The following is a 23595-nucleotide window of genomic DNA, read 5'->3' as shown; positions in this document are numbered from 1 at the left end:
CATTTTTTGTCTCAAGTAACTGGTGATGGTGCTGTTAGCTGGCTCTAGTTGAAACTTGATTGACTCACCCTCTGCTTCTGTGTTCATGTGTTCTAAGAGAATGGTTTAAATAACCCACAATTGTGTTCAAAACTTGCAAAACTGAATGCAAACAATTATTTGTAAACAAATATTAGCCTGTTGGATAAAACAAAAAATTCTATTTATATATTTTGTAAAGTATGTCTTAAGAGAGAGTATCAAGAGAAGCAGCAGCCATGTAAAAAAAAACAACCAACCACTGGAACATGATATCTGACCAAGGTGATGACTGTAACTTTCCCATTAATATATGTTTTCCTCGTGTTGGGACTGCCTTTGCTCACATTGCAGATAAAGTTGTTTTTCCTGTAAAGGAAGAAACTATAAAGATTCATTAAATGAGGAATGGTGACCTCATATTTGCTTCATTATTTACATTTATTATAAGAAGATGAAGAGCTAAAAATACATATGTGCCCACTTCATACTAAGATATGCAGCAGATGTATTTTCTACTCTGGGATTATGTCGCAATACAAAAAAGCCTTGTCTGAAGGGTCCTAAGAGCTCCAGGAGGACCATGAAAGACTATTGGGATGTCAAGAATGAGCAGCTGGACAATAGTAACATCCTCTTTTTCTTCTGGAATGAGAATGGAATGAGCAGATCTCTGGCAAATTGCCATATGGCAGGCAGCCCGAAACAGTCTGGGTAAGGGGAAAACTTTGATGGATTCAATGATGAGCATTATGCTTACTCTTCCAGTGATTAGTTTGATGTATACCCCAGTGACATGTTTTTTTGCATGTTATGTGGAATTGTATCTAATCAAATCAATTCTGAAAAACCTTGCCAAGAAAACTGCAGGAACTTGCTTTGGCAGTCTTCAAGAATCAGATATGATTGAAGAGGGAAAAAATGTGGAATTGTATCCAATCTTTGGCTAACAAAAACAAGGTATTTTGTTCATCATTCCTTTGGCTTACTAAATTATTTTTATAAATAACAATGATTAGAAAATTCCTCATATATAAGGCAAAAAATATTTTTTCTTACTACCAGTGGCTTTCTGAACAGAGGTAGAAGCTATTAGTTTGTTTGCTCAAAGGAAATCTTGGTGAGTTGAATGTAGTTTATTCCAAATATGTGGATAGGACAGTAATTTGAAAAAATAGCATTTACTTGATTAACTACATCACTGAGCCGCAGTGGCACAGTGGTTAGAATGCAGTACTACAGGCTACTTCTGCTGATCACCAGCTGCCATCATGTTGGCAGATCAAATCTCACCAGGCTCAAGGTTAACTCAGCCTTCCATCCTTCCGAGGTCAGTAAAATAAGGACCCAGATTGTTGGGGGCAATATGCTGATTCTGTAAACCGCTTAGAGAGGGCTGTAAAGCACTCTAAAGTGGTATATAAGTGCTATTACTATTGCTATTGACAAAACATAATAGCAGAGATTTTGACTTAAAAATAAGGCTCCATATTTATTCTCTATGTATGCTCATCATTTTATTATTTATTTATTTATTTATTTATTTATTTATTTATTTATTTATTTATTTATACTTTAAGAATGCTCAACCCTAACTAAAAAATGAGGAGTGAGTAGGATGAGTGGCGGGGGGGGGAGTGGGATTTGTTATTAATCTATCAACCACCTCCAATGTGAAGCTCCCAATTGGAGCCACAAGCCAACTGTCAGAGCCAGGTTTTTAAGCTCTTATGGAAGTTCAGGAGGGTTGGAGCTGACCTCATTCTGGGAGGGTTGGCTCCAACTTTCCTGATCTTCTGCAAGAGCTTAAAGAGTTTTAAGACCTGGCAAGATGTTCCAAAGTGTAGGAGCAACAGCAGAGAAGGCTGTTCTGCTGGACTCTGCAAGCTGAATACCCTGGCCAATGGCGCCCGTAGCATGCCGCCCCTGCTGGGACTGATGGGACATTCCAGTCCAGGTGGGAGGAGATGGTTATCAGCAAGCCTTTTTGGACAGAAAAATAGATAGATAGATAGATAGATAGATAGATAGATAGATGGATGGATGGATGGATGGATGGATGGATGGATGGATGGATGGATGGATGGATGGATGGATGGATGGATGGATAGATAGATAGATAGATAGATAGATAGATAGATAGACAGACAGACAGACAGACGACATATATTAATTCACGACTGCACAATATAGCTCAAAACTGCTGTTTCTCAGGAAGATTCCCATCACATTTACTTTTTCCATATTTAATTATAGATATAGGTGGTGGTTCTGATTTTCAAAAAGATTAAACTCCCTAACTGACATGGACTGACTTAAATTGCCTTCTATGACTGCTGTTAGAAAACCAGTTTCCATTTGGCACCCATATGTTTTGTCTACATCTTTATTTTAGGTTTTGGTGATTATTACATATGTGGCTCTTGCCTAATAATACCTCAAGAAGTGTTTTAATGAACAAAAACATGTCACACTAATGCAGCGTAGTGAACTATCTTATGGAGCCACATCAGAAATAATCATTCATCTCAGAATTTGAGAATTCATCTCAAAAACAGCAACTTTGTCACGTGCCCGGGAAATCAGGAGATTCAGACAGTTCATATGAATATCAAAATTTATTGCAAGCTTAAGTTCTCTAAAAGAATCTGCCAACTGACCATTAAGGGAAATGCAGGAAAGATAAGAGAGGCATTCAAGGTGGGTTGGACTTAGATCTCTTGTGGGCGTGAAGGGATTCATGACTTATGATACATTTGAACCCCTTCCTTGGGCTCAGTCTGGTCATCTCCTATAAGCTTCTGCCAAAAAGTAAAGGTGCTTCAAACTTTGTTCAGGTTTCTGCTAATATTGAGAATAGGATATGTTTCAGTATGTAAGAATTTATGCCAAATTGTATTAGTTATGTCTATAAAATTAACTAACCATCTGGATGAGGAAATGATAATGATATTATTATTGTTAATAAAGATATTTATTGGATTCATAGATAACAACAACAATAATAGCAATATTCTGCTCCGATTGGGACTTGAAGAGTTAGGAGATATGGGTAATATTTAGATTTCAAGAGTCATATTGTCTGAAGGTTGGTATGCACACATTTCCATTATCTGGAAAACAGAAAGAGGAAGACACCCTCTCCCATGTCCATCTATACTTGCAACTGAATAGCAGGCTGCTGTGGTGTATTTCCATAACAGAAGACCATATAAGCAGTGCTTTCCTCACATTTTTTTCCCCTTAGGATAAATATTTTTCACTCGATCATCTGTTTTTCAGGATAGAAGCATTTGTAGCAACAGCTGGACAAGTACAAAAAGGGTATCAGGAGTGGGCTGTAAGGGAGAGACCACAAAAGCTATACATGATCCAGGAATATTTTCCCACTGCCTATGAATTAACATCATGTTTGCTTTGGTCTGCAAAGATATTACTCATATGGAAACTGTGCCTTACAGCTAAGTGTACAGAAGTTGTCTGATTAATCTTAGCAAGTTTAAAGTCTGCTTTGACCAAAAATAGATCTTCAGAACAAACGTGTATTTCCTAATAATAGTATGGAAAAATTCAGCCAGAAGTCTTAAGCATCCTAAGCAAAAAGTGCCTACCACACAAAAAAAATGATGAGTATAATGGTATTTAAATCTCTGCAACTTTTGATATGGAATAATGTAATGAATTATGATGACTAACATCATAGCAAAATTTACAATTATACAGTCTAAATCATGAATGGATATAAAAATAAATGATTTATGGGTGTAGTCTTACACTACCAAGAATTTCTGATTTCTAGAAATGCAAAATTGAGCAACTATACAAAAATATTTTCTTTCCTGAACTGAATTTTTGAATTTTAAAAAAAGTTTGGGGTAGTCAAGAGTACTTTGTTAAATGTATGATCACATTTTTTTAGTGCTCAGATAAATTCTTGGGTTTAGAATTCTGTCATTTTAACTTTTAATAAATAACAGATTAACAGAGTTGGAAGGGACCTTGTTGGTCATCTAGTCGAACCCCTCCGCCCAAGCATTTGTGACAGACGGCAGTCTAGTCTCTTCTTCAAAGTTTCCAGTGATGAAGCTCCCACAATTTCTGAAGGCAAGCTGTTCCATTCGTTGATTGCTCTCACTGTCGGAAAATGTCTCCTTATTTCCAGGTTGAATCTTCTTGCAGTTTCCATCCATTATGCCCTGTCTGGCCTTCAGGTGCTTTGGAAAATAGGTTGAACACCTCCTCTCTGTGCAGCCCCTCAAATATTGGAAAACTGCTATCATGTCTCCACTGGTCCTTTTCTTCTGCACTCTTTCTAAAGTCTCAACATCTTTTTTATAATGTGGTGACCAAAACTGAATGCAGTATTCTAGGTGTGGTCTTACTAAGGCTTTATAGAGTGGTATTAATACCTCATTTGATCTTGATTGTATCTCTCTGTTAATGCAGCTTAGAATTGCATTGGCCTTTTTGGAAGGAACAATGACAATCCCTTTGGGGAGACGTGGGTGTCGAGTGTGCCCTTGAGGGAGGTCAGCCTGAAGGAATTCAAACCACCATCCATCTCTATTCTGGTGATGACCTGGGAAGGCAAAGTCAGCTTCCCACCGTTGCGTGTCAGAATCATCCCTAAGTCTCGCTTATGGTATTTTGGAAAACCACAAACAAAGCTAGATGTGCCATATCAAGCTTATTTTGATGTGGCTGATCAATCTGGCATGGTGTTAATGGTATTGTGGGGCTCTTTATGCCCTGAATGGTATCACAGTATGAAAATCGGCACAGTGCTGCTGCTTGAAAAATACGCTGTTAAAAAAAGTTTATCTTCTAACATGCAGTCAAATTTTGAATATTTGCACATGAAGAGATTTAGTGTCAGCCTCTGCTTTGCTGCTGCTCCGGCTGCCATTGAAACTGGCATGGTATTTGGGAGTGGAATCATTGCTGTGCTGGAGGAAGTTTCTAGACGCTGCACAGACCACCTTACTGTGCATGTGGAAGAAGGGAGTTTCCTGCCAAGGCCAACGGTCCAGCATTCCATCCTGGTGATGCCTTTCGAAGTTATCTCACACCTGACATTTGGGGGGAATATGATTGGACTATGCACAGGGATGCCAAGGGGAGGGGAATGAATTATACATTATAATCTTATCTTTCGTGCCTAATTAACCAGACTCAGCTTAGCTTTGCAACTGTTCATTTATAATTAGTAAAAGTACATACACTTGATTTCAACAAATGGAGTCCAGTGGTTTTCTTTCCTGATTACTGAATGAAGTAATGCTGACAATAAGCTGAGTCTCATTTTTTCACCCATCCCGGAGCTACAACCTACCGATGGGGGTGCCCTCACAAGAAGAAAAGAAATGTCTTTGCATGTAAGTGACCAGGAGGAAGAGGAGGGGGCAACGGCAGGACCATCTTTAACCGAAAGGCTGGCCAAACTAAGAGTGGAAGAACCGGTCGTTCGTCCCAGATGGACTTGGGGTATGGGACAAAAAGAGGAGGAAGAGGAATTGGATGCTGGAGTCACAAGGAGACCAAAGAAAAAATCAGCTGATTGGGGTGACTCTGGGGAAGAGGATTACAAGCTTTCCCACGGCATGAGACTTTTCGAAGAAGCATGGACTGAACGCAGAAGCCGTGAGAGAGCAGTGGGAAGAGAGCCGACTGAAGAACTTCAGCAAAGGTACTCAATGCATAGTTTAAGGGAGGGTGAAGAAGCCGAGGGGGGTTGTGCGCAAGAAAACCCAGAACCAGCCTCCCCTGCTCCAGCTAGAGTTGCTCAAAGAGCAGGAGGGCCCCCAGACGCCGCCGAATGGCAAAAGTCCCTCCCTTAACCGTAAAATATGATGGGGACCCTAAATGTCTTGGACTTTTTTATAATTCAGGTCTGGAATTATATGGAAATCTATGGATCTGATTTAGAGACAGACGAAAAGAAAGTGAGGATGGTGTTGATGTCCTTAGAGAAGAAGGCAGCCGAATGGATGGTCGGCCTACACAAATGTAATTCCCCTCTCCTGAGGAATTTTAATGACTTTATGGCAGCCATGAGAAGGAGGTTTGGTGACCCGTTGACCGAGAGACGCGGGAGCCTGAAATTTATGGCTCTGAAGCAGGGAAACAAATCTGTGCCAGATTATGTCCAGGAGTTTCAAGAGTTTTCAGCTTATATGAGGGGGTGGTCAGAAGACGCATTGCTGGATCAGTTTGCTGAGGGATTGAATGAAAAAATTTACCAACAGTGCATAAACAGGCGCCTTCCTCATCGTGTAACTGCTTGGTATGAACACGTGGCAGACGTGGAGTTGGATTTAGCCAGGCTTCAATGCATGAAAGAGGGAGATGTGGAGAAATCTCCCCCCAGCAGCCCCAACCCCCCCTCCGCCCCAGGAGTGAGGGAAAAGGAGGATTCACAGGCAAAGCCAAGCCTTTCGCTTGTTTCCGCTGTGGAAAGGAAGGCCATTGTGCCATTAATTGCCGCGTAAAATTGGCTCAGACTGCCCCACCCCCCCGGGAGAGAGGGAAAAGCAATGAAGGCTCCGGGCAAGAGGAGGGAGGCTGCATTCGCCGCTGAAAACGTTCCCCAGCACTTCCAGCCGGAGGAGGAGGGAGGCATGAGCCCCATCTTGTCTGACGAATCGGATGAGGAGGAATCTCATCGCTGGGTACGTTCCAGAAAGGGCCCCATGCTTATCCCAATTGAACTGAGAGTGCCATCTTCTGGCACAACTGAGAAACTTTTAGCTCTCCTTGATTCCGGCTGTTCTCGCTGTATGATAAGTCCTGAAATGGTGGAGAGACTAGGCTTAAAATTGAGGACTTTGAAAACCCCTATTGTTTTTTGCCAAATTGATGGCTCAATTGCGGGAGGTGGCCCTGCTCATTTTTCTACTGAGCCTTTAGAGATGAAAATGGGAACCCATCTGGAGTTAATAACTTTTATTGTGGCACCTGGCATGGACCGGCCCCTTATTTTGGGCCTCCCCTGGCTTCGTAAATGGAACCCTCGCATTAACTGGAGGAAGGGTTGGTTACGTATTCGCACTAACATACCCCCAGAAGGGGACGTTGAGACTCCAGATTCTACCGATACTAGCCCTACTTTGGTGGCCAGGGGGCCGAGGGGAAAATCGAAGGGGAGGAGAGAATACCAAAAGAGTACTGGGATCTTAGAGGAGTTTTTAGTGAAAAATCTTTTGATAAGCTACCCCCCGACAGGCCCACTGATTGCACCATTGATATTTTACCTGGGGTGAAGCTTCCAAAGCCCCAAATATATTCAATGTCCCCTAGGGAAATGGAGGAAATGAGGAAATTCATCGATAAGAATTTGGAGAATTTCACTGAACCGGCGAGACCCAAGGTAGCGGCTCCTGTACTATTCCGAGAGAAGAAAGATGGCTCCCTGAGATTATGTCTTAATTTTAAAAACCTGAGCGCGATATCTTCTCGGAACCTCTACCCGTTGCCACTGATGAAGGATATGCTGGCCCAATTGGGGAAGGGCCGCATTTTCACTAAGTTGGACTTAAAGGAAGCTTATTATAGAGTCTGTATTAAGGAGGGGGACGAATGGAAAACTGCTTTCAACTGTCCCCTTGGCAGTTTCCAGTTTCGTGTGATGCCGTTTGGCCTACAGGGGGCACCAGTGGTCTTCATGCAGCTAATTAATGAGGTTTTACATGAGCATCTTTATAAGGGCATTATCGTATATTTAGATGATATCCTTATTTACACGGAAACACGTGAGGAGCACGTGAAGCTGGTTCGTACGGTGCTGAAGAAACTTCGAGCAGCTGAGCTTTACGCCAAATTGTCCAAGTATGAATGAAGTAATGCTAAAGTTCAATAAAATAGCTTTGAATGTTCGAGACCCTCCAGCTAAAATTAACATCATTCCAGAACATAAAATTAAACCAGAATGGAAGTTGCCCGAAGTTGAATATCAGTTTGTAACAAGATCCGAATTGGATAAGTTAGCACAAAATCAGTTATGTGATATCATTGGACTTGTACAGTATGTTGGACGGGTCAAGCGCAAGAAGAAAAAAGGTTGTATGGATGACTTTTGGACATATCATTGGGTACATGTTGTTGATGGGACCTCAGAACAGCCTTTTATAATAGAATTGTTTTCCACATCTCAGCCAGATATATTTGAGCCTCATTCCTCCCCCCTAGGACTTAATTCAACGTCAATGGGCAAATCCCACATCTGGGCCAAGCCCTTCGGCTTCAGATAAAAAATTCTTCAATGTGGCTAATGAATTGGCTCAATTCATGTCTATCCCTTCGATTGACGCTCCTGTAATTGCATTATACACTCCAGCTCAGATGCCAGGAGCCCCAGAGGATGTCCTGAAGCCGGAAGAGAAGAAAGCAGACCTCACACTGCAGAGAGGACATCAGGCCACTGCTTGGGCGGTAAGGGTTTCTATCACGGCCTCCTTTTTCACCCGACCTTGCCTTCTTTGGCTTCAGGACCTTCAGCAGTGTATCCCAATCGCAAATATACGTGCGCACCAGGACATTGCAAAGCTAGTGGCAGCGGTGCAATGCACCTCGGATGCCACCCTGTTATCTGCCAGATTTGCAGCTAGAGCCATGGCTTCATCGGTGGCATCACGCAGACTGCTGTGGCTCCGGTAGTGGCAGGCTGATGTGTGCCATAAGTGGAGGTTGGCTTCTGCTATGTTTAAAGGCAGTTCCCTCTTTGGGGATGCGTTGGATCCCTACCTGGTGGTGAATAAGGAGAAGAGGAAGGTCCTCCCTACCGAACCTAAAAAAGGCTTCAATCGTCCGGCTCCTTATCCCAGGCATCCATCCTTTCGAGGGCAAGACCTTGGTTTCTTCTTTTGGAACCAGGACTATGGTTCTTCCTTTTGGGGGGACTATGGGAACCAGGAATATAGGCAGCAGGGAGGATACTCTGCCAGACAGAGAGCCCAGCCTGACCGATATCAGCGAGGAAAGTCCTCCAGGTGTCCCTTTCAGGGACGTTATTACTGCAGAACATAGTTCCACGGGGAACAGTTATCCCATCGGGGGTAGGTTAGCCATGTTTGCTGATGTGTGGAACACAACTACCTCAGACATTTGGTTCAGGTCAACTGTTAGAGAAGGGCTAACCCTTGAGTTTATCTCCTACACGGTCTCCTCTAATCCAGCTTGCAGATGTCTCATACAAGAGGCGATTCAACATCTCATCGACATTCAGGCAATACAACCGGTACCGGCGGACGAATGTGGGTTGGGTTTTTATTGAATCCTCTTTGTAATTCCTAAGGCTTCGGGGAGCTGGAGAGCCATTCTAGATCTTAAGAAATTAAACAGGTTCATTTGTTACAAATGGTTTAAGATGTATTCTTTGCATACCATTTTGGGTTCCATCAGAGAGGGTGATTTTTTAACTTCAATTGACTTAATGGAGGCGTACCTCCACATTCCTATTTTGTCATGCCACAGGCAGTTTCTACGTTTTTCATATCTAGGGCAGCATTTCCAATAAACTGCCCTCCCCTTTGAACTGTCATCAGCACCCCGGGTATTTACAAAAGTGTTAGTGTCATTGGTCGCAGCACTACGGGAAGTGCCTATTAGAATTCAGGCTTGCCTTGATGATATCCTTATTCAATCTTCATCACCTAGACAGGCACGTAGGGATGTGGCTTCTACCATTCAGATCCTCCAGAACCATGGATTTTCGATCAACGTCCCAAAAAGTCACTTCCATCCTACCACCAGGTTGGTGCATTTGGGAGTGTTGATTGACACGGTTGAATGCAGGATTTACTTGTCTCATGAGAGACAAGACACTCTCAGGACCTTGGCAGTTCAGGCAGCTGGGACACACAGGTGCTCACTGGCTTCCCTATCTAAATTACTGGCACCCATGGTGTCGGCCATTGGGATTGTTCTGTGGGCGTGTTTGCATTTCAGACACCTACAATGGTTACTCTTGCCTTTTCAGAGAAGACTCTTAAACTGTTCCCTGGCCAAGGTGCGCATACCGGAAGAAGTCACCCATTCCCTCAGATGGTCATCTCAGGCCATCATGAAAGGCCAACTTTTCAAGGACCAGGACTTATTGACAGTCACAACAGATGCCAGCCTTTTCGACTGGGGGGCCACCCTTCAGGCGCAGGTAGCACAGGGTCAGTGGGACCAGGTAGACAGCTCCCACAATATAAACTGGCTGGAGTTGAGGGTGGTTCATCTGGCCCTACGTCATTTCCTTCCACTGGTGGCGGGCAGACATGTGCTTGTGTTAACAGACAATGTGTCTGCAAAGGCACACATAAACTGACAGGGGGGTACCAAATCACGGTCCTCATGGACGAAGCCATGAAGTTGGGGCTTTGGTCCGAGAGGAACTTGCTTTCTCTCACAGAGGAGCATATCTCAGGAGTGGCAAATGTGCAGGCAGATTGGCTCAGCCGCGAGGTTCTGGACAATGCCGAGTGGCAACTGCACCCCTTTATCTTCCAGGACATTGTGGACAGATTTGGCATGCCAGTGATAGATCTATTCATGACCCCCCAACAACAGCCAGCTCCCGCGGTCCTTCACTCGGTTCCCTGCACATCGAACGGAGGGGGTGGATGCATTGTGATGCAGATGGCCACCAGGCCTCCTATACGTCTTTCCACCATTGCCTCTTCTTCCCAGAGTAATTCAGAAGATACTTGTGGAGAAGGCCGAGGTCGTGTTAGTCACCCCCCACTGGCCACGCAGGACTTGATTCACCGACCTGTGAACACTTTCGGTGGACAGACCCTGGAGGATCCCTTGGGACAGGATCTCCCTCCATCAGGGGTCACTGGAGCACCCGGACCCTCAGTGGTTCCAGTTAACTACCTGGCGTTTGAGCGGAGTGTCCTGGGGGGGACAATTTCTCCTCCAGGGTCATCAAGACGATTCAGGCTGCTAGACGGCCTTCCACCGACAGAATTTACGATGCCACCTGGAAGTCTTTCTGTTCCTGGTGTTCCGGTAAGACAGTGGATCCTACCAAAGTCACAATACCTCAGCTTCTTGAGTTTCTGCAGGATGGTTTGGACAAAGGGTTAGCACCCAATACCATCCGGAGGCAGGTGGCAGCTATATCATTGTTTTTGACATGCGGGAGTTCCCCTTCCCTCTCTCAGCTGCCTACGGTGCATCGCTTTCTTAAAGGGGTCTCCAATCTTAAACCTCCTGCAGTCCACAGGTACCCATCCTGGGATTTGACTAAGGTACTTAATGCTTTAACTAGGGCTCCATTTGAACCTTTGAGGGAGGTTTCTCTCAGATTATTGACACTAAAAGTCTCATTTCTGGTGGCCATTACTTCTGCTCGAAGGATTTCAGAGTTGCAGGCACTTTCAACCAGGAAGGACTTATGCATTTTCCATCAAGATCGGGTGGTCTTACATTTGGACCCTTCCTTCATCCCCAAAGTGTGTTCCTGTTTCCACCGAACGCAGGAGGTTATCCAACCAAATTTCCCCCCCCCATCCTGTTCACCCATTGGAACACATGTGGCACACTTTGGACGTACGGAGGGCTCTTAAAATTTATTTGGATCGCACTTCGGGCATTAGAAAATCTGATACTCTCTTTGTATCCTTTCAGTCGGCATCCTTAGGTAACAGAGTTACATCACCTACCATAGGAAGGTGGTTGAAGGCCTGTATTTCAATGGCATATCAATCCAAATCTGCCCAGGTGCCGGGTAGGATTACAACACATTCAACAAGAAGTGCATCCACTTCAGCGGCCTGGGTGGCTCAGGCCTCCTTACAGGAAATATGCAGGGCGGCTACTTGGGCCTCTCCATTGGCTTTTATTAAGAACTACAAGATGAACTCATTTGCAGCAGCAGATACGGCTTTTGGTTGCAGGGTACTACAGTCAGTAGTTAGGGCTGACGCTTCAAAGGAATAATCTTAGACCCTTCCTGGGACAACTGCAGCTTTGGTACGTCCCAGTCTGGATGCTGCCTCCACCACTAGGGAGAAAGGGCATTGGTCCTTACCTGAGATGCCTCTTCTCCTAAGATGGAGGCAGCATCCAGCCCCTCCCTGAAATCATATTTTATATATATATAAATAAAAATAAATAAATAAAAATAAAAATAAAAAGTTGTCTTTAGGTGGCGTGAGTTGTTCCAGGGGCTTGAATTGTGTGTCTGACCAATATATTAGAATTCAGCAGGAAGGCCACCTTGATTTCCTGAGAAAATGAATATTCCAACTGAGACAGATGACACATTGGGTCTGGAGTTTCTTCGTCTAAAGCTGGGCCTACCTAGCAGGGGCGTGGTTAAACAACGTTATCAGACCCAGTCCTCGTGATGAATGGATGAAGGTTAACCAATGACCTACTTGGTATGTACCCAGATGAGAGTGGAACAAAATATTTCTGAGAATGGCTCCAGTACATCCTATTTAACAACATCTATGAAAACTCAAATGTTCATTTCAGGATGGCATAAGGGCCAGCCATATATAAAAGATCCGAAAGTGCAAAACTTTATCCAGTGGGTGAGAATGCAAGAGGAAGCTTTTTATGTGGACAAAGTCGTCATTGGGGGATACTATCGTTTCCCGCCACTTCCACGTACATTTGCAGAATATTGCAAAAATATGAATGAAGAATTAGTTTTGATATCCATCAGTAAAATTGAGAAGGAGATTGACAGTTTGCACTACTGGGAACAGAAGCACATTGCTTTTCAAGGGATAATTGGTGCTATAAGATGTGTCAGCTGCAGCAGTATCTCCCAGGATGCATTGGGAGAATTGGCAATGCAGATCGAGAAAAGGCCACCAACCTCTTTGTCAGAACACCAGCAAGCGAGAGAATCAACTTCTAAACCGAGGTCACCATCTCTGGAGCAACAAACTATAGTGACCAGGAGTTGTGCAAAGAGACAGATTTCAGCTGCAGAGACATAGATCACCCTCCTGTGTCTTCTCAGCATTCATATTTGACAAGGTCAACAAGCAAAAGAAGAAGATTGTCCAATTTTTGGCAAGATAATTTTGATGCCAATAAAGACAATGCAGAAGTGGTGGAAACAGCACAGATGCACCAAACAGGTGACAAAGAAATAGCTGATGGATCTGGAAAAGTTCATCCACAAAGGATGTGCCACAGTTCCTGGGCAAGTGTTCGCTGGACCGCCGTAAAAGAGAAATTAGCACAGCACTTGAATTTCAGCAAGATTTTCCCAGAAAGCTTCCCTTGTAAATTTAATTATGCTCACAAAGAAGTTCTGTTGAAACAATACAATCTTCAAGCAGCCAAATTCCAGCCAGAAAAATGCCTGGCGAGTGGAGAAATGAGTCACTTTAACATTAACCATCCCCTATATTATTATCAAGTGACTATTCTTGGCATAAATCATGAAATAGCTGTAGAGGTTGCCCTCCTGAATGACTCATATTTAATTGGTTTTCCAAGATCCCCCTCACAATTACTGCTATTAAACCTGGTTTCACCCAGCCTATATAGGTACTTTTGGTTTTTCTTGCCTAAGCATAAGACTTTATTTTTTTCTATATTGAATTTCATTTTGTTAGAAAGGGCCCAGTGTTGAAGTCTGTCAAGATCCATATGGATCTTGAGCCTATCGTCTATGATGTTAGCTATTCCTGCCAGCTTAGTATCATCTGCAAATTTGGTAAGTTTCCTTTCTATTCCATCTAGGTTTTTTAGGAAGATATTGAAGAATACTGGGCCAAAGAATAAATACTAGAACTTTGTGCCACCCTATTGTTTACTTCCCTCCAAGTAGATGTAGTACCATGAAGGACTACTCATTGAGTATGGTTTGTCAGCCAGCTACAAATCTGATGGTGAGGCTCTCTATCCCACTTTTTTCTAGCTTACCAAGAAGTAGGTTGTGGTCTACTTCATTGAATGCCTTGCTGAAGTATATTATGTCCAAAGTTAGTATTTTGCTGGTCTAGGCTAGTCACTGTGTTGAAGAATGAAATAAGATTGGTTTGGAATTATCTCTTTTTAACAAACCTGTGCTGACTTTTAATTAACAGTTATTTTCATAAAACTCTACTTGATAAGTACTAGGCTTGGACAGTCCATCCTTAACCCTGGGGGGTGAAAATTTATGGCCCTCAGAGAGGGCTTGCAATTTGGGAGTTGTCCTGGATTCTCAGCTGAAACTGGAATATCATCTATCAGCTGTGACCAGGGGGGCCTTTGCCCAAGTTTGTCTGGTGCACCAATTGCGGCCCTATTTGGATCGGGAGGCACTTCAAACGGTCACTCATGCCGTCACCTCGAGGCTGGATTATTGCAACGTGCTCTACATGGGGCTACCCTTGAAAAGCATTCAGAGACTGCAGTTAGTTCAGAATGCGGCCGCGCGAACGATATTAGATGCATTGAGGTACACCCACGTTACATCTGTCCTCCGCGAGCTGCACTGGCTACCAATTGGTCTCCGGACAGAATTCAAGGTGTTGGTTATCACCTTTAAAGCCCTACATGGCTTAGGGCCAGAGTATCTTCGAGACTGCCTGCTGCCACATACCTCCCAGCAGCCAGTAAGATCCCACAGATTGGGCCTCCTTCAGATGCCATCAGCCAGACAGTGTCGGCTGGTGGGCCCTCGGAGGAGAGCCTTCTCTGTGGCTGCTCCAACTCTCTGGAACCAGCTACCCCCGGAGATCCGGACCATACCCACTCTCATGGCCTTCAGGAAAGCTGTAAAAACTTGGCTGTTCCGGCAGGCCTGGGGCTGTTGACCTCACTGTTGAGTTCCAGCCCCGATCAGAATGAATGTACGAGGTGTTGCTGTTTTTAAACTGTTTCTTTCGTTATGTGTTTCGTTATGTGTTTTTTCTCTTTATTTTTGTAAGCCGCCCGGAGTCCTTCAGGATTGGGCGGCATATAAATGTGTTTAATAATAATAATAATAAAATAATAATAGGTTTTTGTAGAAAGTAAAGCATATATGGAATCCTCAAGTCTATATAATGTAGAATAAATGAAGTAACTGAAAAAAATTGGATTATTTTAGCACATTCCTATTTTGTTAAGCTAGGGACACTTATGGATGTTTGGACTAAATACTCTCTGTTGATTTTGGCTATAGGTGTAGTCCTTGATTAATGACAGCAATAGGACCTGGGATTTCTGTCATTAAATTATGTGGTCAAAAAAGCACAATATCACATGACCATGCAGCTTAGTGGTAGAAATTTTGGGACTTCTGGCTGAATGAATCACTGTTGAACATTAAGCAAGTATGTCACATGGTCACCATTTGTGACCTCCTGCCTGCTTGCCCATTGACTAAAATATAGCAACAACTAAACAGCACAAAAAAATATATGAAACACTGTCTGCATTTTAACTAATGGTTCTCCCTTTTTTTTTTTGCAGTTCCAATATGCTAATTCTACTTAAATGGAAATAATAGTTATAATGCCATTGGCTAAGGTATAGCTCGAGGACAAAAAGCTTCAGGTTCAAATTCCCCATTCCTCCCACTTGCTGATTTTATGTTAGTTGAAAAGAGAGCTGTGTATTATATTTCAAGAAGGGCAGAATATAAATCAAACACATAAATTAATATACAATAGGAATAGCACTTAGACTTTGGGTCCTCATTTTACTGACCTCAGAAGGATGGAAGGCTGAGTCAACCTTGAGCCTGGAGAGATTTGAACTGTCAAATTGCAGGCAGCTGGCAGGTAGCAGCCTGCAGTACTGCACTCTAACCATTGCGTTACTGCGGCACAATGGTTATATGTATACATGTTATATGGTTATATGTATAATATCAAACATTTAAATAGAGCATTTAATGGTGAATGAAGACAAAAGTTTACTTTTTTCCTCTCTGTTATAATCTTATGAAAATTAAACCCACTGATTCCTATCAGCCACAGATGAAAACTTGTGGCTAATAAAGCAGATGTAAAACATTTGCACTTAAATGATGGTAGTTGAGGAAACACTCAATTTTATTTTCAGTGTCCCTGTATCAAGTACTAAAAACAGCCACAGCAAAAATGGCTTATGCAAAATTAATGTTATATCTGTCTGTATCTCAACAAAAGTATTCAAAAATGTTTAGGCTTAACAATTAACTTTCATACTTGAATGCACATATTTTGCTTTACATGCCAGTGGCCTCCTACAATTTCTTTTTCAAAAGAAAGACTATTGTTCTAAAAGAAGAAAGATGAATCATAGAAAAGCCAAAAGGAATTAAGAAGCATGACTCAATCTCCTTAATGGGACAGCTGCTGTAATAATATTTGACTGGTAATTGTCAAATGCTTCAACAAAGACACAGGATCAAAACTACATAGGACTAAAGGTTGTTTTGGCAATATGAGGAACATGCCACAAGATGTGCTACTCAGAAAAAGCTTCTGTAATTTATATCTTTTATAAATACAAAGGCCTTCCATTCAAATCTCAAACCAGTCCTCCATCCTATCAGTTTATACTTCTTTACCCATTTCATACAAACATTTGTGTAGCAACCCTTTCTTTTAAACAGATATATACTGCTTACTTGTAAACTTCATAAACATATACCTCAATAGTATGAAAAACAATTTTAGTGTACTGATGGTATATTGTATACTATCGTATATTTCTTATAATGGGCCTTGTTTTGCCACTTTCAAAAGCTATAAGGCCAATTAGCTGGTTTTTTTTAAAAAAAAACAGTTTTGCTGTTTAGTTTTTCCAACCTAAGTATTATAGAATTAATCACTAATGTGGAAAACTGACACCTAGGAAATTGCATTATGACACCCAGATATAATGCTTACTTCACCTCACATGCTAAGCTAGGGATTTTCAAACAGTGGACCACAAATCCCTACAAAATAATAATTTGAGAAGGTTGTTGGGTTCTGGGCAAATTGCACATGTGAGCAGAGCCTCTGCTAAAATTTATCCCTGCTTTACCTACACAAGTTGATAGCCAGATTACCCAAGGAAAGCCTACAGCAAGTAATGACAATTTTGACTTTGCTTGCACAAGGGAAATAATGAGCAAAGCCAGGAGTATAGTTGGGCAAGTCTCTAATTTTATATCTGCAACCTAGAGGTGGGTTCCTACCAGTTCGGATCGGTTCTGCTGAGTAGGTAGTAATTCGGCTGGCCACGTCCCTGAACCGGTTCTATTGCAATGCCATAGGCACTGCCATCTTGTTTTTTGCTTCTGCATATGCGCAGAAGCAATTTTTTACTACTGTGCATGCGCACCTAGCATGCATCAAGTGCGCACGTGCACAAAGCGCGTCCCTGAGCAAACCAGCAGTAACAGAAGCTGGAACCCACCCCTGCTGCAACCTAACTTGTACTTGTAAAGCTCTCGGTTTTCTAGACAACCCTAAAACTGGGTTGTTAAAAAGAAAAGAAACAGTAGTATTTGGAATAAGTACTGATAGAGCTCCTGTTTTATGTTTGAGTATGGCTTGCTTACACAAAGTTCGATTTCTGTCCCAAATTTGACCTTGATGTTCTTACATTTAGTCCTTGACTTACAACTATCCATTCAAAGTTACAGTGGGGCTGAAAAAAAGTGACTTATAGTTCTTTTACTTACAATCATCACAGAAATCCCATGGTCATATGACCAAAATTTGAGTGCTTGGCAATTGGCTTGTATTTATTATGACAGCTGCAACCTTCCCAGCTGCCTTCCAATAAGCAAAGTCAATGGGGAAAACCAGTTTCACTTAATGACAGCAACAAAAAAGTAGTAAAATTGAGCATGACTCATTTAATGATCTTATCATTTAGTGATGGAAATTCCGGTCCCAATTGCGATTGCAAATTGAGGACAATCTATATGGCATTTGAATTTGTTTTCAGCACAGGTAATTGTCACCCTAGATCAAGAAGCATGAAAAGCAAGCTTCTTGGCCCAGAAATATTCTCCCCAGTATCTTCCTGCATCTGTCAGCAACTGCTGCCTAATATAGCTTTTTTTTCTATTGGGGAGCTGGTCCTGGCTCAACCGATTGATAAGAGCAGGAATATGATAAATCCATACATATTTGCATGAATATATAGACACTTTTATGTATGAGAAATATAAGAAAAATAAGTTATCTTTGCTGAATGATGAATGAATATTTGAAGTCCTATTCAAAAGATAAAGGTTTCTCCTGTCCAGTCATGTCTGAATCTAGAGGATGGTGCTTATCTCCATTTCTTAGCTGAGTGAGCCAGTGTTCTCCAAAGATATTTCCATGATCATGTGACCAGCATGATTATATGCCAAGCTTCATGGAATGCTGTTGCTTCTTACCAAAGTGGTATCTATTTATCAACTTGCATTTGCATACTATCAAACTGCTACATGGGAAAGAGATGGGGCAAGAAATGGGAACCCACCCAGAGGTGGGCTTCACATATTTTAACAACCAGTTTGCTCACAATTGAAAATGTGAGCACAAGCATGAGCGCTTGCTTTGGTCACTCACAGAACTTGCACCCATGCATTCTGCGTCAAAAACACAGCAATTGTATAAAACGGGATAGCACTGGAGTGAGTGGTTTAGCCCAGCTGCTGGCCATAACTACCAGTTTGCCCGAACTGGTCCAAACTGTCTGAATCCTACCCCCATCACTCAGGAACCTGGGCTGTCAGCTTTTCAGCTGACAAGCTCAGTGTATTTAACCCTAACTCTAACCATATTCATTTTCATATCAAAAGGCCTTTTCTTCAACACCTACATTGATGTTTAAATGAGCACATGCATGCCTAAGAAGTTTTTTTTTCCTTGACAGAAGATAATTACATAAATCTAGTGCCTGCTTCATTAGGCATGGAATATTGTTATGATTTAAGATTCATTACATATATAGCAGAGGAACTAATACAAAAAGTTTTATGAACTAAATAGTAATTATATCTGAGCAGGAATCATAACTGATGCATTTAAAGTGTAGTGATATGTTAATAATTGTCTTTCTGAAAATGATAAAATATATATAATGTTCAGTTAGAAAGGAACCACAGTTCAACAAGTTCGAACAGATATTATCCCTGTGGAATTTAATCATGGTGCCAACTGAATCCAAGGGCAATGAAAATAGATGAATGGGTGTTAATTCCATGGCACAAGTTGCTCTTTTAGTCAGAAAGGAAGTCCAACATGTGACTACTTTTCTATAACAGGCAAATTTCGCAGTGCCAAGTTTCTACTTCATGGAATGGTTGAAGATAGGAAGGCTGATGGCAGAAAACAATACTAAATTTATTGCCAACCATTTACATTAATACTACAATCTTAAACTTTTACTAGAGAGTCAAATCTTACCAACTATTTAGGGCACCTGGACTGCCTAAACTAAATGACCAGGGGGCAACATAGAGTTAAGAGTTCTGTGGCTATTTTTTACAGCTCCATAGGGGTAGTTCAAATAGTAGCAGTTCAAGTTAGGTACTCCCAGCTTACTTCTAAACATACATAAGATTCTGAATGCTTTGCTTTTTTATTTATAACTTTTTCCTAAAATACTTTTTACAAGCTTTTTCTTTGGTACAGTTCACATGGTTTACTTATTCTTAACAGTCTTTTTAAAATCATATCTGGATATATTAAATGCCCAGAAAGGTGTTGCCTGAAAGTTGGATTTAGGCTACTTGCAAATTCCATTTTCAAACATGGGACTCTCTAGATGGTTCTGGGCCTGAGGTGTTTATCAGCTTGGCCTTCCTTACAGGATTGTGCAATCAAAGTTGCACAAAAGGCAGGTATTGGACCTTTCAATAGATGGATTTTTGAAATTGGATGAAAATGATATATTTTAAGTACTGAGATTGATCCCATCTTTAAAAAAATAGTGGTTAAAAGTATACATTTAAACATTTCAGAAATTTTAGAGTTGAATATAATGTTTAAAATAATGTTACAGAAAATATCTTAAATATAATTTCAGCCACCTAAGAAAAATCAAATACTCTTTGAAAGTAAAGACAATATAATTGGAAGAAAAAAAAGGCAAGCAAAAGAATACTTTTGTAGATTATTACCTGGTGAATCATTTAGACTGAAGGCAATTCGTATCCGTTTATCAGCAGGTACCCTTGCTGTGGTGATCATGTGGGCACTAGAACCTATGTGTCTAGTTGTATGTTTCACCTAAAGAATAAAATAGCAAATTTTTATAGGTCATGCAAATTCATTGATGGTACATATCAGATATGTTCCTATAACATGTTTTAAATTATGTTCAACTAGAGATTTCTATCCAGATTTTTCAACAACTTCTGATGCTCTCTCAGCATATGATTTCCCTTTCCCCTAATGAAATTATGGCCCACAATACCTTGTATATTCAAATGCAAAATAGAAAGAGTTTAAAATGCAGAAAAAGTTTACTTTGATAAGAGAGTCTATTTAAATATTTGACACACTACAGAAATGCAAAACAAATTGTAGACTTGTGCTGTGTGTGATAATCATGAGCAAATTTGATTGACTTATACAAGTCAGTCCCTTCCTCAATGACCTCTGGCATTTTTTATTTTTTTTACAAAATTAAAGGCAGATGGATCAGACTTTTTTTCTAGATTAGCTCATCATTAGACAGAATAAAGCAGTTGTCTCCAGCAACTGTTAATTAGACTGCTGTATCAAGTGACACCAGCAGATATAATTCTAATGCTAGCGTTTGAATTAAATTGAAGTGCAGATCTCAACAAATTCTGTGTATTATGCTTTTTAAATTTTGGGTGTTCTGTTGATGAATATGTATTTACTTCAAAAAAGACTATCTGTATGAATCATTGTGCTGATGCAGTTGAGTTGTTTTAATTTTTAACTCTACTATGGAAGCAAGGATTAAAACAAACCACTATAATTTAGCACAAAGTGTAATCTGAGTCAATGAATGCAACCTAGCAGCTGTTAAACTGACTTTCATCATAGAATGTGGTAGAATCAAGGGCAGAATGGAGATGGGCTACGTGGATGGTTTTGATGTAGCTTTTTCTTACCTTATGTCTTTTGAGGGAGTGACTTTCTTTTTCTTAATACATTTCTGTAGTTTGCATAATGTTCCCAAAAGGGACTAGTATTATGGGCATGCATTTAAATAGATGCAACTATAATAGATAAACAGGCTAACAGATTGCATGAGAACAACTAACTCATATTAGTTCTGAATGATAGGAGCTTGCTAAACAAAATGCTTACGACATTTCAAACCTACTATATACTATGCAGACAGCTAGCATAGCTTTTCTGGAACACCATTCCAAAAATTAGGTTACTAGGTTAGGCTGATCTGTGGATAAGCTGTGATCAGAGCCTTTAATTCCTATGTAAATTATGCACTTTCATTGAGGTTCATCATAGTTACTTTAATACAAGATGTAAGAAACCACAGAATCACTCTCACGAAATTAACTATAGCTCACAAAAACACATCCTTTTAAATACAAATTAATCTTTAAAAAAGCTACCAAATCCTTTTGATTTAAGGTTACCATATATACTAACACCACTTTTTAGACATTGTCAGTAGGGTTAATTATAATTCATATGCCAACAGTGACTTATAGTAAAAAAATAACTCGTCCCTCCTAACTCCTAACTAGAGCCACACTTTTAATTTTAACTGCTGCTGGACAGAGTCATGGCATTTTAGGGAAGCTTATAGTCCTCAGTTTAACAATGGTTCAGTGTTACAATGGCCTTGAAAGAAAGGATTTACCATCTGTATTTTCATTTATGACTGTCACACCATCCCGTTCTTGAGATTGCAGCTGCAGCACTTGGCAATTAACTTGCATTTATTGCATTTATTGCAAGTTGCAGCAGCCTGTGCTCATGTGATCACAATATGATTTTTTTTACTGATTTCCAGCAAAAAAAAAAAAACAAAACCATTGGAGAATTGTGTAATGACCATGTGATTTGTTTAATGATCTTTGTAAAAATTGTCATAAAATTTGATCAGATTTACAACCAGAACAAGTTACAATGGAAATTCTGGTGGGGGAGAGAGAGAACACACCTGGTAAATGACTTTTTGACTGGCATCACAAGAAACTGACTATCTGGAAATAGCCTAAAGCCTTTCCTGCACATTCAACTGATACTCATTCATGGCTACAGTGTCATATGATAAATCATATGTTGATCCTTATAGATAACCATAGTTCTTGATAGTTCTAAAAAAAAGTCCAATCTAAGTATCTCCTTGTTCTCCCTCCACAGGCATGTCCTTCAAACGGATGGGCAGATACCCAAATATTCCTTCTCCACAATCTGTTTTCCCGAACTGTTTTTAAAAGAAAGTTATTTAACTTGGTCACAGTTGATGAAGAGAAAGTTATATAGCATTTTTTGCCTGCCCTCTCTCAATTTAACAGATTGTCTGCTGCAAAGCACAAAACAAAATACAGCTGGACACAATAGAGGTAGGAAAATGCAACTATATCATTTACCCATTCATCCTATTGTAATTTTATTTTGAAAGTGGTAATCATCTTGTAAAATGATGGCAGTACACTCTTCCAGTTTTAATTCCTAAACAAAATTCAGTCCAGTCAGACAAATGGATGCCACAGAATGAATTTATATTGCAGCCTTTACACCCTCTCTGATGCTTTGAAATCCAGTCTGGTCTCTAACATCTACTTATTTATTTTACAAAACTATATTCTCCAGTGCTTCCAAAGTAAGCCTAAAGGAAGACTGATCTTGTAATGATTGTCTCCAAATCTTAGAGCCTTCTGAAGCAGCACCTTTGTCTGAAGACCATAGCTCCCAGTCCACCATTATGGAGGAACCTGTTCTATAGGCTAGGCAGACTCCCAGCTGTTTAAGGATTTATACAAAGCACACTGAATTTGATCTGGAAATCAGTTGGGAGTCAATGCAGCTTAGGCAGAGTAGATAAAATATGCTCTCACCAAGACGTACCTGAGAAGAGTCTTGCTGCTGCATTTTGAATCTGCTGTAATTTCCCAATCTCTTTTAAGACATCCCCATGGGGCACTTTGCTATAATTGTAATGGCAAATGACTAGAGCAAATATCACAGTTGCCAGATCAGGGAGCTCCAGGAACACTCCAACCACATAAGACAAGAAGCACTTCCAAAGTGGTGAGGTTTCCTGGATCTAAAAAGAATGGGGTTGAAAAATTACACTTTTACCTTGATGTCAAGATGTACTGTTTTCCAGGAAAGGAGAAGGATATGGAAAAGACCAGATCTTTAAGTAAACCCCAAAATATTTCTTGGGAGGGGGAGAGACTTTTTGAGATACAATTTAAAATTGTAACAACTTAATCTTAGTTTAAATTTGTCTTGGAAACTGTGTCATACAGATAATTGGTAATTGGTGCAATAATTGTGTAAAATAAATCTTAGATATATTATCCTATATATTGCTCTTATCACTGAATATCAAGTATGCTTTTATAGCCATAAGTGTGGAGGTTTTCTTCTTCTTCTGGAAAATATATGCTAACTAGGCCAGTGCAATTTCACTGGCATTAGAATATAATCGTGTGTAGCTTTCTCTATTGTTTTGATAGAATAAGTCTAAAAAAAATCTAAGTAGCCAAAAATGATA

The 23595-nt window shown here is 40.7% G+C and overlaps 1 protein-coding gene and 1 pseudogene across 2 annotated transcripts in view; one reads left to right on the top strand and one right to left on the bottom strand.

Moving 5' to 3' along the window:
- MAP3K7CL (MAP3K7 C-terminal like) overlaps window positions 1-23595 on the bottom strand; it is a 50054-nt gene that overhangs the window by 24228 nt on the left and 2231 nt on the right. Inside the window, exons 2-3 of one of the 2 annotated variants that reach the window (XM_087721570.1) lie at window positions 22941-23139; window positions 20042-20150 (exon numbers count right to left, since the gene is read on the bottom strand). In XM_087721570.1, coding sequence (XP_087577696.1) covers window positions 20042-20150; window positions 22941-22964 — 133 coding nt within the window. In that variant the 5' untranslated portion in view covers window positions 22965-23139. The remainder of the gene's footprint in view (window positions 1-20041; window positions 20151-22940; window positions 23140-23595) is intronic. The other variant, XM_087721571.1, reaches the window with a different exon arrangement.
- LOC148044395 (RPA-related protein RADX-like) lies at window positions 602-15438 on the top strand (annotated as a pseudogene).

Source organism: Thamnophis sirtalis, unplaced genomic scaffold (assembly GCF_051295495.1).
Source record: "Thamnophis sirtalis isolate CommonGarterSnake01/CBP01778 unplaced genomic scaffold, rThaSir2_p1.2 scaffold_8, whole genome shotgun sequence".
Lineage (NCBI taxonomy): Eukaryota > Metazoa > Chordata > Lepidosauria > Squamata > Natricidae > Thamnophis > Thamnophis sirtalis.
The sequence above is the reverse complement of the archived record's forward strand: the minus strand, read 5'-3'. Positions and strand labels throughout refer to the sequence as shown.